This window comes from Papaver somniferum, chromosome 7 (genome assembly GCF_003573695.1).
Source record: "Papaver somniferum cultivar HN1 chromosome 7, ASM357369v1, whole genome shotgun sequence".
Classification (NCBI taxonomy): domain Eukaryota; kingdom Viridiplantae; phylum Streptophyta; class Magnoliopsida; order Ranunculales; family Papaveraceae; genus Papaver; species Papaver somniferum.
Window position 1 is genome coordinate 205,757,949 of NC_039364.1, and position 19,549 is coordinate 205,777,497.

At 36.3% G+C, this 19,549-nt stretch overlaps 2 protein-coding genes across 2 annotated transcripts; one reads left to right on the forward strand and one right to left on the reverse strand.

The window, feature by feature from the left end:
* The first annotated feature begins 534 nt into the window (after positions 1-534).
* Positions 535-5,685, forward strand: LOC113299439 (mannose-6-phosphate isomerase 2-like). The gene is made up of 5 exons (XM_026548456.1): positions 535-995; positions 1,117-1,284; positions 3,900-4,112; positions 4,634-4,900; positions 5,073-5,685. The coding sequence occupies exons 1-5, from the start codon at positions 621-623 to the stop codon at positions 5,412-5,414; spliced, it is 1,365 nt and encodes a 454-aa protein (XP_026404241.1). The 5' UTR covers positions 535-620; the 3' UTR covers positions 5,415-5,685.
* A 1,172-nt stretch (positions 5,686-6,857) lies between these two features.
* Positions 6,858-9,373, reverse strand: LOC113299438 (adenosylhomocysteinase 1). The gene is made up of 2 exons (XM_026548455.1): positions 8,551-9,373; positions 6,858-7,902 (listed from the first exon to the last, which is right to left on the reverse strand). Exons 1-2 carry the CDS (start codon positions 9,259-9,261, stop codon positions 7,156-7,158), a joined length of 1,458 nt encoding a protein of 485 aa, XP_026404240.1. The 5' UTR covers positions 9,262-9,373; the 3' UTR covers positions 6,858-7,155.
* Positions 9,374-19,549: the final 10,176 nt, after the last annotated feature.

The following is a 19,549-nucleotide window of genomic DNA, read 5'->3' on the forward strand; positions in this document are numbered from 1 at the left end:
GTGAACGAGTGGGCAAATATATTACTGCAGGGTACGTGTGGAGTGCTGATCAGATGTATATAGAAGAAGACTTAAGATATGAGAAGAAAATAGATCAGCAATCTGGATCAATCTTAAAGAGTCATAGAAGAACAAGAGAGTTCCTGGGGTCAATCCTTTGTTAAACAGTATACCACCACTGGTACGGCTGATTTATTATAATTTATACTTCAATAAATACTTGAGTTTCATCGGAAGCATTCTCACTTGCGGGTTAGTTTAGTTTTTGTTATGTCAAAAAATTTCTCTTCACTTTCTACTGAATATCATGTTCAACAGCCGAAAGACGTATTTAGATAAGGAGAAATTATAGTACCGACTAGGACCCGTGTATACGGTCACTATCAAAACCAACGCGGAACAAAATTAAAAAGAAAAATACGACCGATAAATTCAGTTTATCAGCATCCGATAATTTCAATAATCGGTTACAAGGCGGTTTTATCGCAAAAGGGTTTCTTCTTCTTTCTCCCTCTTTTTCGTTATAAATAGTTGCTTCTTCTACTTGAGAAAGAAAACAGAGCATTCACTGAAATTTCTAATCCAAATATAATTTGTGTGGGTTTCTTTACAGAAAAAAGATGGGAGAAGTAGTTGTGATAGAGAAAGAAGAGAGTAAAATCAACAAGGATGTTGTGGAGTTAATATGTTCTGTTAAGAACTATGATTGGGGAAGAATTGGTGAAAATTCACAAGTTGCTAGATTGTATTCACTGAATTCTGGTTTAGAAAAAATTGATGGAAACATACCCTACGCAGAGTTTTGGATGGGTACTCATGATTCTGGCCCTTCTTTTGTTCGTAGTAATACTGAAAGTGATGATGAAAAAGTGGGTTTAAGTTCGGAGACTTCGAATAATAGTAAGACCTTGAAATCATGGATTTCTGAAAACCCTCACGTTCTCGGTGATAAAGTTGTCCAAAAGTGGGGAGCTGATCTTCCTTTCTTGTTTAAGGTAAAATTTCCCTTCTTAATTCTAATACAGTATAATTAAGGTTTTCTCTCAGAATATTTGATATGGAACTTCTAAAATACAGAGGACGTGGTACTAATAAGTCTGTTTAAAATTATTACAGGTGCTATCAGTATCAAAAGCATTGTCAATACAAGCACACCCAGACAAAGAATTGGCCAAGGTACTGCATGAATCAAATCCAAGTGATTACAGAGATGATAATCATAAACCAGAGATGGCATTAGCTATTACTCCTTTTGAAGCTTTATGTGGCTTTATCACTCTTCAAGTAAGTCTATTTCACTTTATCTCCTTCTGAAGATTTCTTTATGTTATACTTTCTTTTTTGAAAATATGTCAACCCATGGAACCTGGAATATATTTCGGTATCTAAACTAAGATCAGAACCAGAACCAGAACCAGATTTGATTGCTGTTGAAACTTGGAATTAATATTCCTATTTTTGGTTATAGATAAATTGTTATAAATAAATGAAAATTGTTTGGGTGCACAAAGTTGGTACTAGGTAGTTAAGTCTAACTTTGTGATTCTTTTTGCTCTTGGCAGTTTTATGATATTTTAGAATTGAAATTACCAGGCCTCCAAGGTTTAGGTTAGGGATATAGTGTCAAGATTGTGAGTGAGGTTGGTAGAATTTCTTAGTCACATAACACTAAATTGGAATTATCAGGCCTCAAGGCATCAGGGCCGTAGCAAAGATCTTAGGGGCCCTAGGCGAACATACTGAAACAGAGGCCTATGTAAGCAAAACAAATCTTTTTTTTTGGCGATCTGATATAAAATTATTACAGACCAACAAAATTAATGTTATCTAACATCTCAATCTCAATAGATAACAGCTAACCCATTCAACCTTTCTTATGACATAAATAATTCTTGATTAACTTCATCTTCAAAAAACTTTATTCGGCCAAAGCAACTGTAACTGGAATTGTCAATAAAATTCGGTATGATATAAACTCATTCGGGTAGTAACCTTCCATATCTTTTAAGAAATTCAATACTTCGATTGCTTTACCGGTTTCGCAGGCAGATAACTTTTTAAAACTTTCAATTCCACATATAAGCCATGCCCATTAATATCGGAACCCATACCACTCTTGCATTTTGTCCTTAATGTTTGATCACCTCAAGAATCAAAAGACACAAAACCTATTCACAAACATGCCAGTTTGTATGTCCATGTCAGTTAACTAACATTGAAATTTAACAATCACCATTTGACAACAATAAGAACACAACATATATAAACTAATTCTAAAGAGTAAAAACTTAAAAAATCTGAACCACGGTCAACCTTAAAGGCTAATGGCCTAAAGCAAGATAACTAAACAAGAATAAGAATTGAAAAGCAAATGCTAACTGAATAAAAAACTCAAAAAAAAAAAAAAAAAGACAATTTGAATGGAATCAGAATTTGACAATACATAAAATCAATTGTTCCCCTAAATTGCAATACAATGATCACTCGTCATATTCAGAATTGTTAAATAAGGGATCGGTCAGAGGAAACCCTAGAACTTCCATAAAGAGAGATAAGAGATAATAGAAAAAGAGGAGAGCAAGGTGTTGTAGTAAAAAACGATGCCATTATACCTTTTCTTATCAAAAAGGAGTATTCCGTGATCTTGTAATCACAGTCGACACACAAAACAGATAATCAATAATTTAAAACTTACCCTATAACAAAAAGAAAAACAGAAAAAAAATTGGGGGACCCCTAAGATTTGGGGGCCCTAGGCCGTCGCCTAGCTGGCCTATAGCCAGCGACGGCCCTGCAAGGCATGATACTGTCTCTGATGATTTGGTCTATCACAAAGTTGGATTCTTTCGTAGTTTCATGTGGGCGCATGAGGCCACATAGTGAAAGTTGAAAATCTGAAAAAAAAATGATCTAGATCTCGATCCTAATAGCATAATAGCATAACACCACAGCGAAGGTGGTGTACACCTTGATTCTAACATGGGGGATTGTGGATTAGCACTCCATCTAGGAATAACCAAATCTGAAACATAACACATATACTACTTTTATTTCTAAACTGCCTAAAATCCTAAATGAGGCATAAATAAAGCAATATGCTTTCGTAAACACTGCTCAATATTGAAGCTGGGGGGTAACACCCCTCTCGTGGGTTGTAGCACACAATTTTAAGTCCAGGTCAACTGTGTTTAAAACTTGCCAACGACAATTCCTCTTTTGCTTTTGTTCCTTTGTGTAAAATTTTTTTCATTAAAAGATACTTGGTCCCAGAAATCCTTTAGACTGGGCCACATTTTAAGTTCTTAACGTGTTTCAGTGGGAACGGTTAAGCAGACTTCTGTTGCAAAATGCTGACGCGCATTAAACACTCAGATCACTTCAGGTTAACATGTAGGATCTCAATGAGGTTCTTCCCCAAAGCAAAAATTAGCACTTGTTCATGTTGGTTTACTTACTAGTCTTCCATTAGTAGACTTTAGTAGATGACTACACATTGAGTGCATGAGTACAGTGGAAAATATATCACTTGGTCTTATTTGTTGTTCCATTTCATAAAAAACTTGGGGTTGGAGATGTATGAACTACAGACACATTTGTTCAACTATCTTTATTACATATAGTTGGGTATTAGTCTTGGCTTAAATTGAATCACTTCTTTCAATCAAACTGTTCAGTTCCTCTGCAAGTTGATGTTTTTCTAACATGTATGTGTAGTATCATTCGATGTATCTTTCTCACATTTGTTGCTCTGTTATTGCAGTCATGATGTTAGTTTCTACGCAGTTCTCTTCTCTTTTTTGTTAATGTTTCCTTGAAGTAAGATCATTGTAATTGCTTTTATCTGCACCACTTATCTGCCATCTCAGTTGACAAGTTTATTGCATTTTATTATAATGCAGGAACTTAAGGATGTTCTTCTAAGTGTTCCTGAGATTATTGAACTGGTAGGTAGTGTTGCTGCGGAACTACTGTTGGCTGCGAAGGAAGAAGATGGGGAGGAGAAAACAAAACCACTTCTGAGATCTATCTTTACTATACTCATGTCAGCTAGTAAAGATTTAGTTTCAGAAATGGTATCTAAAATGAAGGATCGTGTCACTGTGGAATCTAAGGTATTTATTATTACTGCATGCATATGTTACAAATCTTTATTTCCTTAGTACTAGGAAATCAACGTTTAATCTATAGTTTGTTATAACCTTTTGGAGCTAATACACCTTTCAACGTGAGCAATTCACTTTCAAGATCCACGGTAAGAGGAGATTAATCCTCTTGAAAAACTAGCAGGCTAAATAGTTCTATTTCAGAAGTAGCTTTTCAAACAGAAATTGTGAGCTGGTGGTTAATTTCCGCTTCACACAAATCCCGTTGAAGTCCTACAGTTTCCTTTTGCAATGATTAGGCTTTTTAAAGGAAATAAAAAAGATATTTATAATCTTGATTCGATCCTTGTCTGCAAAATTTAACCTTATCAGAAAGTGTAAGGGTTAGAATAAAGAGTGGTCCTTTATCTGAAAAAATTCTGGGTTTTGCGACTTAAAAATTTTGTAGACTTACAAAAGTTATTTCTGTTTCTTAGATAGTTAAATATTAGTTTTATGTTTGTTATTTGACATTTACTTATTGGTAACAGGTGAAACAACTGACGGAGAAGGAACAACTAGTTTTACGACTTGAAAAACAATATCCAGCTGATGTTGGTGTTATTTCAGCCTTCTTTCTGAATTACGTTAAGCTCAACCCTGGCGAAGCATTATATCTAGATGCAAATGAACCACATGCATATATTTTTGGTGAATGTGTTGAATGCATGGCTACTTCAGATAATGTTGTTCGCGCGGGTCTTACCCCAAAATATCGAGATGTGAAAACACTTTGCTCCATGCTCACTTACAAGCAGGTACCCCAGTCTATACTAATGTACTGTGTGTCAAACTTAAGAAACCTCTATATAAGTATGCTTTTCAACAAGAAATCTAACTAAATCTACTGGCATTAGATGAATGTGTTTAGGAAGTAGATAAGTAGTTTATGTGAGTTGGTTGAATCAGTAACCTCTGGTACTATTGCAGGGCCTTCCGGAAATTCTACGTGGGGTTCCTTTGAATCAATATACCAAGAGATACACACCGCCGTTCGATGAATTCGAGGTTGATTTTTGCCTTCTTCCTGAAGGAGAATCAGTAATGTTTCCCGAGGTTGAAGGACCATCTATATTCTTATTCACAACTGGAGACGGGACTCTGCATACATTTAGCTTGACGTCAGCTGCTGAGGATGTGATTAGAGATGGTTTAGTTCTTTTTGTTCCTTCTGGTACAAAGATTGTTATTTCTGCATTGTCCGCAACAGGTTTACAATTATATAGAGCTGGAGTAAACAAGAGGTTCTTCCTTTCTAATGGATGCCCTTGATTAGCACAGTTATGGTCTTGTGTGGGTTCCTTCTGATGATCTATGAAGGTAAAAGAAGAGTTGTAAACTCCAATTTATTTTTAAGAGCTCTAGTAATGCTATACTAGAAGTTGGTAGTGAAACTATTATATATATATATATATATATATATCGGTTGTGCTTGGAAAATACACAGGACGAAGCGTTTTTTAGTGATAGTGATCCCGTTGTTTATGACAATGGTCGTGTTTCCCTCAGAGAGGGGTTTACAGGAAGATGTCAGAAGAGGAGCTAAGAAAATTACCTCTTAGGCTGGGTCTAACCATCTCCAAGATCCAAGATAAAGCACTGTGGAAGTGTTGTTTATCTCCAAGATAAAGCACTGTGGAAGTGTTGTTTATCCCGCTACAGTTGCCTTGCTTCCCAGAGAGTACTGCGTGTGGCTTGGATCCAAGATGGAAGTAACCCGGGCACGCGGTTTGAAACTGCGTGTGGGAAAAACAAGATACAAGTAATCCGGGCACGCGATTTGAAACTGCGTGTGGGAAAAACAAAAACAAGATACGCGGTTACAAACTGCGTATCAAAGAATATTTTAGGAAAATATACCTTCCCACGCGGTTGCTAACAGCGTGCCACGCTGTTAATAACAACGCTGAGTCAATATACGTTGACTGGTCAACACGGTTTGTCTTTTTCTTTCTCCCCTGTTTTGCTCTATGCATGTTGTATCGTTTCAGGCACCAAGAAACCAAATGACAATTAACAAATGCAGTCTGTTTAATTTCCTGTTGGTAACTCCGCATTGGTTTTATTAATCGACGTACAAGATAACTCCGCATTGGTTTTATTAATCGACGTACAAGAGCTGCTTTGTTGGCTTTGCAAAATTGTGAGCTCGATCTTCCAACTTGGATAAACTCGATGCCTTGTCTTTTTTCGCTTTCTCTTCTGTTTTGCCGGATGCATGTTGGGTGTATCGTTTCCTGCACCAAGAAAGCCAATTAACAATTAACTAATAGTGTTTGTTTAATTTCTTCTTAGTAACCCCGCTAATCAGCAACTAAAATCAATGAACATTACTTTTTTAGTGCACCAAAGCTTAGATTATACCGAATGAATAGTGACCGACTCCTCTATTCAATTTCCCAACTAACTCTCTACAGATTTTGCTTCTATTCAGATAAAAAGATAAACATCTATGGTCATTTAATTACCGGAAGATATAAACAATAACAATGGACCGGTCAAAACGGTCAATCCGCAGTTAGAAAGGGCGCATTTGAATTTTCCAGTGAAACGCTGTTTCTAAGTGCATGCCGCGCAAACTTGAATCTTGAATTACGATTAGACCCAGCATTAGTGTTATAGAGGACAAACTTGCTTCATAACAAACTTCTCTAGGACTCCTCTTAACAATTGTAATGCAGTTGATAATGAGGATTTATCAAAAACTCATAGAAATCGAGCACAAAATACTGCAAAATTAAAAACAAAAACTATCCATCACAATAATCAACATAAGACATAAAACAACTATAGTACTACAAACCTACCTTATTTTTCATAAAGAAGAAACCAAAATCTTAATCAAGCACTCTCCACTCGAGATCCGAACATTGCTAGCTTAACAAAATAATTTAACCTAAGATCTCAAGACAACAAAAAAAATAAAAGACCAAGCATGCCAAATAGAAACCAACATCAATCCCTTCCTTCTTTTCTCAGTACCTGTAGTGAGCTGCATCCCTTCCTTCTTTTCTCAGTACCTGTAGTGAGCTGGCTTGTATGGTCCTTCAATAGGAATACTGATGTAGTCAGACTGATCCTTGGTGAGCTTGGTGAGCTTAGCTCCAAGCTTTCCAAGATGGAGAGCTGCAACTTTCTCATCAAGATGCTTAGGCAAAACGTAAACCTTCTTCGCATACTTTCCACTCTTTCTCTCATTCCACAATTCCAACTGAGCAATGACCTGGTTGGTGAACGAGCATGACATGACAAAACTAGGGTGTCCAGTGGCACATCCCAAGTTCATCAAACGACCCTCAGCAAGAATGATGATTCCACTTTTAGTGTCAGGGAATACCCACCTGTCAGTCTGGGGCTTAATTGTGATCCTCTGAACACCGGGGAATGTCTCAAGACCAGCCATATCAATCTCATTATCGAAATGTCCGATGTTGCAGACGATGGCATTGTTCTTCATCTTCCTCATGTGAGAAAGCATGATAATGTCTTTGTTCCCAGTGGTGGTGACAAAGATATCAGCCTTATCTACGACATCTTCAAGGGTCTGAACTGGGATACCTTCCATGAGGGCTTGAAGGGCACAGATTGGATCAATCTCGGTGGTAATGACCTGGGCACCAGCTTGCTTGAGAGCAGAAGCACATCCCTTTCCAACATCTCCGTATCCGGCAACAACAGCGATCTTACCAGCAATCATTACATCAGTGGCTCTCATGAGACCATCAGGAAGTGAGTGACGGCATCCATAAAGGTTATCGAACTACATTCAAAATAATAGTAAAATGTGAGACCTGGTATGCTAGGTTACATGATTATTCAAATTTACAAGATCTACCAATAAAGGACATCTATTGAGGACTTCCTTCACAAAATCTACAGACCCAGGGTTATCAAACAACATTTACAGTCATACTGACATGTTGGACTACACTGCATGATTATTCAAATTCAGAAAATCCACAACAAGGACATAAATTAAGAATCCTGTAAAACCTGAAGTAATAAGAGCACTCAGCAACATATCTGAACCCAAACACTCCCTAATTATTAAACTTCAGATCGAAAACAACAAAACTGCACCTAACAAATCTAAACGCCTTGGTTCATATTACTATTTAAAAATCAAACTTCTCCTTAATAAAATCGAAAGTCCACCTTATCTCAATTCTGTAACTCTTAACACGGTATCACAATCTACAGATCTATTAAGCAACATGGTTATCAATCAGTCCATAATCTCACAAGTACAAAAACCCTTCTTAAACCCTAATCTCAAGTAAACCGTAAAATTTCAAACAGAAAACAACCACAAAAGGATAATTCATGATTTAAGCTTAGAAAACTGAACTGTAAACCACAGATCCAGAAAAAATCTTAAAAATAATAAGATTAAAGAAAGTAAATATACCTTGCTCTTGGTGACGGAGTCGTTAACATTGATAGCAGGGAACAACAAAGTACCATTCTCCATCATCTGGTATAATCTCTTAACACCAGTGGTGGTCTCCTCAGAAACACCAACTAATCTCTCCTTCATCTTACTGTACTTCTTAGGATCTTCTTTCAATCCTTCTTTAATAATGCTCAATACAATCTGAAACTCAGGATTCTCGGTGCTAGTAGGATCAGGCACTTTCCCAGTTTTCTCAAACTCCTCTTCAGCTTTAACACCTTCATGGATCAAAAGTGTTACATCACCACCATCATCAACAATCAAATCTGGACCACCACCTGGACCCCAATCTAGAGATCTCTCGGTACACCACCAGTACTCTTGTAGAGTCTCTCCTTTCCAGGCGAAAACAGCAGCTGAGTCACGTGCGATGACAGCGGCGGCATGATCTTGAGTTGAGAAAATGTTACATGAACACCAACGAACTTCAGCACCGAGTGCAGTTAAAGTTTCGATCAGGACGGCGGTTTGAATGGTCATGTGAAGTGATCCGGTGATCCTGGCTCCTTTGAATGGTTGTGATGGACCGAATTCAGTTCTGCAAGACATCAATCCGGGCATCTCAACTTCAGCAAGCTCGATTTCGAGTCTACCGAAATCGGCTTGTGACATATCTTTGACCTTGTATTCACGGCCTGATGAGGTTTTCTCTACTACAAGAGCCATGACTGAAGATCAAGTTTCAGATCTGAACTGAAGAAACGAGTGAGGAAGAAGAAGATTCAGTTTCTCTCTCTAGGAATTTTAGAGTGAGAAAATGGAGAGGAGATGAATGGAAGAAAGATTTTGTTTATATAGGAAGAGATAATGATTTTGTGGTTGGTGATGGCTATTCTTAGCCGTTCGATTATTTGTGGGACCAAAGATCGAGTGTTTGATGAAAAGGATTGTTCATTGAATGCTAATCTAGGGTTTGGGTTGTGGGGTTTAAAAAAATGTATATACAACTGTTGGATTCTTTTTTTAACGGTCCAGAATTAATTGGATCGAAAGTGGTCTCAATTGGTGCCCGTACGAAACGGATCTTAAATATCTGTGTGGACCCATTAGTTGAATTTTGATTGCGTGTATTAAGAAAGTACGAATCTCTGTGTGTTATTGTTAGGTGAAGTCAAGATCTTGGTGATGAAGGGTATGGATATACTGATATGCAACGTGTTAACATCTGAAATGAGTTTGAAAGGAATTAAATGATCTCGTTAAACAAATGATTAAGATGTTTATCGGCGAATTACCGTAGAAATTATAGGACTTAGTATGACAAATAACATCTATTGGACCTAATAGCCTAGGAGCGAGCTGCTGTCTTCTCCACATGCGTTATCACGTGGATCACGTGACTGACTGGTAATACTTGCACCACTTAGAGTGGGACCAAAGCCCAGGAATGTAGATCTCGGGTGACAGTATGTCGACATCGTGGAGTAAAATAGATAGTAGATCTGTAATACGAAGGAATATTACATGAAAATAATATGCTTGCTTTGTATGAACAAAAATGAAAGGTATCCTTTCAAAAAAAAAAAGAAATGAAAGGTAGGACCGTAGGAGTAGGACGCTCAAAATCACTGGACCAGAGTCCAGACCACTGGTGATGTTATTCATGTCACATATGAGCCGAAGACTAGTATGACAAGGGCTCCAAGTCCTGTAGCACCTTAGAGTAACTGTAGTCATGAGCTGCCAAATCGCCAAGTTATATTTGGACTTTTTATTTTTTATTTTTTGCTTTTGCATTTCATAAGCACTGGTGGAAATGTTATATCCAAATGGGTTTTATAACTCTAATTCTTAGGTTTAATAAGAATTTCATGAAGCGGTATTTCTAACCGCATACCATAAGAGCATCCTGTCTCAAATGTAAATAATAGCGGGAACCCTACCTAACAAACGTCCAAATGTAGACGCTAATTTTAACTGCGCCTAGACGCAGACGCTAGTTATTATAATGGCGTTTTAGCCATATTTGGTGATAGCTAAATTCAGGTGCCACATTTGGCTTAACAATTTAGCTATTTAGTGGAGTGCAAATTTGTGCACCCCTTTAAAATCGGGATGAACATTCCGGCCTTCCTAGTTAGTCGAAATTCTCAAGCGGTTTTCCAGTTTCCGATTTTTCTTTTTTATTTGCTCCTCATACTATTTTGTTCATTTTTTTTTCTTTCTATTTACACCATTTTTTCCCTCTTCCCTGGGTTTATTCCGTTTTTAATATTTTTACCAGAGAAAGCGAAACTCCTAAAATTCTAATCAAATCAAGAACACCGAACTAAATCACCACCATTGTTTTATATATAGACCATTGTCAACTAATGGAAGGAGGAAAGTTAAGGTCGAACAGTTATGGTTTTTTTCCCTATTCTAAAATCAATATTTTGATTTGATTATCACAATCAATCACAACAATATTTAGATTTGAATTTTGATCATTAACTTGGGTTAGATTTGATTTTCCTTATTTTCACTTGGGTTAGATTTGATTTTGATTATTATCAGTGGGGGTTTGATTACCACGGACAACATTTTGATTTTTGATTATCATTAGCCGTATTTTGCTTTGATTTAGCTGATGGTGTTTCATTATTATAATCGGGGAGGTTTTTTTTTTGATGTAAACACGAATTATATTAATCAAGAAATATAGCACAACATGTTTAAGATCTCATTTTTATCAAAAACATTGGAAATAACACTAGATTTTAAAACCTTGTGCTGGATATGAGAGAACCTGTGCCGAAGATGCTTTACTCGAGCTTCTTTTTCTATGTGGTCCGCCGCAGAGTTAAATTTCCTGTTTATATACTTTACCCGGGCTTGTGGAAGTTTCTTCAGTATTGAGTTCACTTCTTGTATTGTGTTATCCGCACTCCAATGAGAGTTTTTGCAAGATTTGTTGGTCGTCTCCGCCAAAGTTTTGCAGTCTGTTACTATTGAGACAATGGATAATATATTTTTACTTAACCATGAAGATGTCTTTAGCAAAGCTTTTGATTCTGCATGAAAAGCTGAGGAGGCCCACTCCGAACCAGTTCAATATACATAAATGTTTCGTTGTCCACAGAATAAAGTAAGAAGGCATATCCCATGGTCGAATCCTCTTTTTTGAAAGCCGCATCAATAAATATTATCCAATCCGAAGGTATGTCCGACAATTTCTCTTTAGGGTTATTTCTTTTTTCTATCTTGATTAATTTTTCGATCCTTGCCTGAGTATTCTGGTTCAGAAATTTCTTGTTTTGCTCCATAAGGTGAATCCGGTTCGGGTTTATTTTCTCAAAAACTACCGAGCATCTGTGCTTCCAAATGAACCAGGATATAGTAGCTATTTTATCCGATAGCTGAGTGAGATCTTGGTCCGTGATCCACTCTTTTATCCAATTTTCTATGGAATGCGAAGTAATTCTAGTGTTCGCCGTTTCTAGAGAAAGACCAAACCAAATTGCTCTTGCAAAGGGGCAAGAGCGAAAAAGATGTTTTTCTGATTCTTGCTCTTGAGAATCACACATTGGACACTCAGTGTTTATGTCTGAATCATGCGCCCCGAGTCTAGAGTTAGTTGGAAGAGCTTTTTGAGCTAATTTCCAGATGAATAATTTTATTCTTGGGATTACCTGGATTTTCCATATTTTTTGCCAGGGAAAGGAGATTAATGAATTACTCTCCTGATCTCGGTTTATGAGAAAGTTATAAACATTTTTTGCCGAAAAAGTACATGAAGGATGGTGTTGCCATCTGATTTTTTTCTTGTTCTTGTCTTCTTGGAGTAATAGCTAAGATCTTCGCTTTTATTTCTGGATCAAAATAAGCATCGAGTTTTTCTTGGTCCCAAGTACCCTCTGGAGTGGTCAACTCATTTACCCTCTGTGGAACCTGGTTTTGAATGTTAATTGGCTTCTGAATGATTTCTATGCTAGGAACCTATTTGTCTTCCCAAATTTTTGTGGAAGCTCGATTTTTTACTTTCCATATAAAATTTCCTTTAATGAGATCCAGACCTTATTTTATACTAATCCAAATCCGAGATAATTTGGAAGATCTAGAGAATTCTAGAGGATGAGAGTTTGGGAAATATTTTGCTTTGAGAAGTTGAGCCCAAAGTTGATCTTGCTCTGAGATGAGACGGCTAGCTAGTTTAGCAAGGAGAGCTATCTTAAACTGGTGTGGGTTCTTGATTCCAAGACCTCCTTGGGAAATAGGCTTGCAGATGTTGGCCCAAGCTCTAATATATCCTCCTCTGCTTTTGGGCTTGTCTTTTTTCTACCAGAAATCTCTTTGGATTTTATCCATCTGATCTAGCGTTTCTTTAGGAAGAGCTAGCACCTGCATTTGGTAAGTTGGATAACCTTGAAGAATGGATTTTATTAGAACTATTCTGCCAGCTTGAGAGAGCAATTTAGATTTCCAACTTTGAAGAGTAGCATAGTATTTTTGTAACAAAGGTTCTAAATTTTCTTTTCTATTTTTATCGAAGAAGAGAGGAGTTCCCGGATATCTATCATTTTTTGTCATTAATGGAACTTTTTGAATTCTCGCAATGATTTTCGCATGTTTCAGATGAATTTTAGGACTGAGGTAGATACCAGATTTCTGTAGGTTGACCATCTGTCCCGTAGTCTCTCCGAATATTGCATTGAATGAATAAGCTCGTGGGTGATGATAATGTTGTCAGTGATTTGTCTCCCTGGCAGAAAAGATGATTGATTTGGGGAAATTATCTTGTTTAGGATTGGCTTTAACCGGTTTGCTAGAATCTTGGACATGATCTTGTAAATTGCATTACTCAGGCTGATGGGTCTGAAATCTGATGGGGTTTGTGGAGTGGATGTTTTAGGTATCAGAGTTACGAAGGAATAGTTCAAATCCGGATTTAGGTTTCCGGTTTTAAAAAATTATTGAATTGCCTGAATTATATCCTGACCCATTATATCCCAATTAGCTTTGAAGAAGCCTGGTTGAAACCTGTCTGGACCTGGCGCTCCCCACTGGTTCATGTTGGAAATTTTCTTCCAAATTTATTCTTTTGATGGGATAATTATTAGTGAAGAATTTTCCTCATCAGAAACGCAAGGATCAATAAAGCTTGATAAATCTTCTACCAAGTTGTTGTTACTTGAGGATCATATTTGAGTGAAGTGGTTGATCAAGAGGGTATTGATTTGGTCTCTATCTAAAATCCACAGTCCGGATGGTTCTCTAAGAGAGTTTATAGCATTGATTCTTTTCCTGTTGGTAGCTGTAGCATGGAAATACTGTGTGTTCTGGTCGTATTCTTTAAAAAAATTATCTCTTGATATTTGGTGATAGTATATTTTGTACCATTTTCCTAGCTCAGCTTGGAGATTTCTTATTTTTTCTAAATTTTCGAAATATTTTTCAGCTCTATGTAGGCTTTCAATCCTATTATTCAAGAATTTTATATTTTTATGAATGTTTCCATACATGATATTAGTTATTCAATTAGATGACCCACCTAATGTGACTTGACATTTAGCAACTCCACCTCTTTCACATCTAATATCATGACGACGTCGTATGACCCACGCGATCTCAGTAATATATTAACCATAAAAAAACTATTACTACCTCCATTTTTGGAAAAGATATACAATCACTTTTCTAAAAACCGGGGGAGATTTTTTCCCTATAAAAGAAAGTAAACATGAACTTTTTAAGCTTATGTAAACGTACCCTATGAGTTGCGGTAACTTTTGCTTCTTTTAAGACTTTAAGCCTTAAACTTTGAGTTAGTTGAATCCCATACTAAAAATTACCTAATTAAAGAAATGTTATGTGTTGTTAAGTAAAACTATCTCACTGACAGCTGACATAACACAAGATATAAGCTCAATTAACCTGATGAGAAGATTTTATACTCAATCGAAAACTGATATAGTTTTTGGGGTTATTATCCTGAAGAACTAGAAAAGTAAAGGTGTTAGAGCATTGCTAGGTTAAACCCACCAAGTATTGGTATATCAAGTTTGTTCCTGAAATGGTGAGGGTACCGGGTAGCCTATCTTTTTGTATCAACCTTACTGACACACCTTGTATAATTCTACCAAAACAATAATGACCAAGAAATTACTTCGGAAGACATAACTTGGTATACAGTATAAGAGAACTAACTATGGGATCATACCAAGTGGATTAACGTACAAGTGCAATTACTTAATTATAACTATAACAATAATTATAATGCATAAAATAAAGTAATGCATAAAATAAATTAACATCATGATGCACAAGATTTTGTTAACGAGTAAAATTGCCTCGCAGAAAAACGCCGACACCTAGTCTAGTTTTGAATACTCTCATAGTTAAGTCGCTCCACAATTTGACTACCACAACTTCGTGTAATTGAGACCAAATAAACTCCTCCTAAGTACTCATTTCTTTCTGAATCCCAGCGCCTATAACCAATATGGTCTATGCACGTAAATCCCAAGGCAGAGTCCACTATCTTGAGTTGCTTCACATGCTGTAAAAACTTCTGCTCTCAACTCCATTAGATCACAACTCGAAACAACAAAGGAATAAATATGTTTCAGCAACCAACTCACTTATCAGTCTCTCAAATCAAGGTTTTGATCAGAAACAAAGTAGAGTAAAGGATCTTCCGTTTATTCAATATAAACTCCTTTGTCCATAAATCAAATCGAGACAAGGATCATCGAAATAATTAATCTCAGTGAACAAGCTCAGCCCAATCAAATTTACGAGGAGAAGCAACTAGATATTTTATTCGATCTTTACAACAAGTCATAAGCCTATCGAAATAAGCTTCTTGTTTGGATCTCGGATACTTAAGTGTGCAAGAAAAATCACAAAGATCAGAAACCATAAACAAAAGACTTCAATCTTCAAAGTAAACTATACTAGGAGAAGCAACTAGATAGTTAATTCGATCTTTACAACAAGTCATAAGTCTATCAAAATAAGCTTCTTGTTTGGATCCCAGAGAATCAAGTGAGCAAGAAGAATCAGAGCATAGCTCGGTTGAACCCACCAAGCGTTGGTATGTCAAGTTTGGTTGTCATATTTTAGTGAGCCAAAACTCATTTAAAGAGTCGCTTGATTATGTACTAGAGTCAACTTCGTTTAGGTTAGCTTGAAAGTATTCGGATATGAGACATCACAAGTATTACGAAGACTTGAAGAAGTGAAGAAGTAAGGAGCTACAACGACAACATCATCCTTCCACTTGAGGTTAGTGATATTTGACTTGAACTGTTTCATTTCCTAACGTATCTTTCAAGTCGTGCATATTGAAAACATAACTGCGAAGCATGAATGATTATACTCTAGTTAGACATATTATTAAGGAATACAATACGAGGTTTATTGCTTAACCGTTAAACTTTTTATATAAGATATCGACATAATCATTTGAATGCTACTGTGATTATGTATGGGTATGAGGTGAATATTTCATCCTAGGAAACAATGTTTTACATTTGTTTAAAGGAAGTAAATTCATGAACTTGTTTTGTGAATCGAAAGGGAAATCGCTAGGCTTATTGGTATTGTTATTCATTGCATATATTTTGAACTACCAATATGTGTGATTAGTATAAACGCTCATGACATGTATATGTTCTTGGTAAAACTATTCACAAGGTCTGACTTTTGTAATGGTATGACTTTTATTAGTGAAACCGATCTTAAGTAATCACCTGAGATGGTATGATCGATTTGTTGTTATTGGTATGACCAACTCTAGGCAAAGGTAAACCGATCCTAGTAAGAGGTGCAACCAATCACAAAGGGGAGTCGATCCTTGTAAGAGGTGCAGCAAGTTTAGATATTGGAAACCGATCCTATGAACATGTGCAACACGTTTTTAGACATTGGGAACCGATCCTATGGACATATGCAACAAATACCAGTTACATACCATATATATGTGGGAACTAATCCTAGTACCTAGTCAACCGAATTTCCGGAAAGCTAGTGTGACTAAATCCAGTACCCACATGGTGGTAAAACCCAAGCTTGTTTTGGTAGAACCGTGAAACCCATGTTTGGTGATTGAGTATTCTTAATCAATCACACGGTTCTTGGAAGTCAGATGAACCAATTCTAAACTTGTTTGGAAGTGTGGCAAATCGGTTTCAAGATCGTAAGTATGAAAGAGGACTTACAAAGTTAAGATGTCGACATACTTTGAACATATGCAGTAACGCTTATCTTTTATTGTTCAAAGATATTCCTTAATAGCTAAAGGAAAAAATCCCGGATCGAAAAATAAATTGAGAATCTTTTATTTAAGGTTTTTAATTTTATTTTTGGAAAATGAAAATTAGTAATGTGCATTTACTAGTTGGAGATTTTCTAAGATATTTTCGGTCAATGTTTGGACAAAGCATTTCCAAGAATTATGGAAACCGAATTTGGAAATATATTGCATATCTTGAGAATATTTTCGGTTTTGGAAATTCCTTGGTGTCCAAACTTCCTTGGTCTATAAATATCAAAGTTTGCATTTCGAGCAAACTAATCCTCAGAGCCAGCAAAACTACCTAGTTGTGTTGTTACTGGTGGAGCCGTCTATTCGGAGAGGAAAGTAACCTAATTAGGCGAAATCTCTTACGGCCGCTCGGTTTAAAGACTTCTTTGGGATTGAGAAGCTCTATTAGTACCGTTGGTGGGAAACTAGATAATTGCGGTTTATTATTAGTTTTCGATTGATTTGATTGACTAACAGTTATTGAACTTTGATTGCACCTAGTTTGTTTATGCTTGAGAATCTTCTCTTCTGATATAAGATTCACTCAAACTAGATCGAAGTTTCGACGGGGATATTTAGACTGTTTGTAGATCTAAAGACGTCTTGTGATAATCCATTGTTAACAGACTCCGTTCTGTGTGTGATTGATCACAAGAGATTCAAGTTGATTGTGTGCAAGTGTTTATTGAAGATCTAAGAAGATTTGAAAACAAAGAAGACTTTGAAGATTTCTGATTTGGGTTTATAATTCTTTGTGTGCACAATACTTGTTTCGGTTAAAGAGGATCCAACTATAATCGGTTTATCCTTGTGGTAGATTGGATTGATTAGTTGAGTAGATTGGCATCAATACAATTCTTTGTGATTCAAAGTATTGATTGCAAAATCTTGACAATTACTTTGGTAGTTGTTATTAGATAGATCTAAGAACCTGACAAAGGAGTTTATTGGGATAAACGGATGATCCTTTTGTCGAACTCACATCACTTGGTTGAAAAGAGTTGTTACCAAACAGATTTGTTGTTCCTTTACTGTTTGGAATACGAACCAAAAGAATTGTTCCAAGTATGTGACTTATTACAAGTTGGAGGTGTGGGAATACAGACGAAACTAGGTGAACTATAGGTTTAGTTGCTTGGTCTCAACTATACGAAGTTGGTTTGATTTTGTATAGTGGCTTAATCCTGAGAGTATTCAATTATGGACAAGGTCCCGGGGTTTTTCTGCATTTGCGGTTTCCTCGTTAACAAAATATTGTTGTGTCTTTTACTTTTCTATTTCCGCAATTATAATTGTTTTTATTATAATTAGAAGTAAAATACACAAACGTTAATTCCTATTTACTTGATAGTAATCCTATTGTGTTTGGTTAAGTCCGAACCTTTTATCAAGTAAACATACTTCATTGTTGCATTGTATCGATATCGTATCCATAGATGATCATACGAAGTGTGAATCGATTAGTTGTATTGTCTCGACTCAGTCAATAGACAATCACTTTCGAAGAAAGGACTTATAGGTGGAAAAGTTTTAGATTGGGGTATATTTGAGTACCCTCGTATTTTCAATTGGTATCAGAGCGGGTAAACACGAAAAGATCTAACAATCTGTGTTTGGTGCGATCCAACCTATAAGAAAATGAATCTAATGAGTGATTCAGTTAACATGATGACATGATTAGATGACTCAAAGTTGTTTGAATAAAAAACAAACACTGAAATTGTTGAGTCGCTTCGATCCAAAGAAGTTTGGGCATTCGACGAATGTCGCTTATATCTTAATCTCACAGAAGATGCTTCCAGCAAAATCGACAGAAAATTATCTGAATTTGCGGAAATGGAAAAGCAACTTTCTGACTTAAAAATGAGATTAAGATATATGAGCAAAAGGAAGATGAGTCACTATCTAAAACACTCAAGATCCTTGAAGACTCTAGTAGAGTTCAAAATGAGGTTAATGAGTTCCTCAAAGAACCGAACAAATCAAAGAAAACTAATAATTCTAAAGGAAATCATCTCATTCATGAGTATTTAATGAATTATACCTCAGAAGAATCTGATATCCTTCAAGATGACTCTGTCTATAACACTTCAGAAGAATTCTCTCTTGAAGATTATAATAACTCAGATATAGATTGTGAGCCTACTAAAACTGGTCTTAACTTGTCCAGTGAAATCTTATTGACTGGTAACTTCATGTCAACGCCTAGTTTGTCCAAATTGTCAAAACCTGGACAACTTGTTATTGGTCAAAGGACCGGTCTTTGGATATCCCTTATCAAGTTTTGGTACATGGTGTTTGGTCCTATTTGGATCCGGATCCACATCCAAATATAAGATAGAGTTGGTGATAAAAACAAAGAAATATGGGACTATCTCTTTCTCTATCATCTTCGATTTCAAAGAAACCTCTACAGCATACAAGGGTTCGAAAGTTTCTCACTTGTGATTTTTGCATGTTCGATTCAAGTGGAAATTTTTGCTTCAATCAATCCTAAGTTGCAACAAGAACAAAAGGTCTCTCTCAAATCACTCCAATTCAACTCGAGCAAGGAGAATCAACATTCAACAGGGCATATCGATTGTAAGTGGCTCTCTACTACTTTTGTTGATTCAATGGCTAATAGGGGTAGAAAGAATTCCAATGTTGGAGAAAGTTCAAATAGGAATAATATGCTCTACACTACTGTAGATGGGGAAAAACGATTTGCTGGTTTTTAAGGAATTG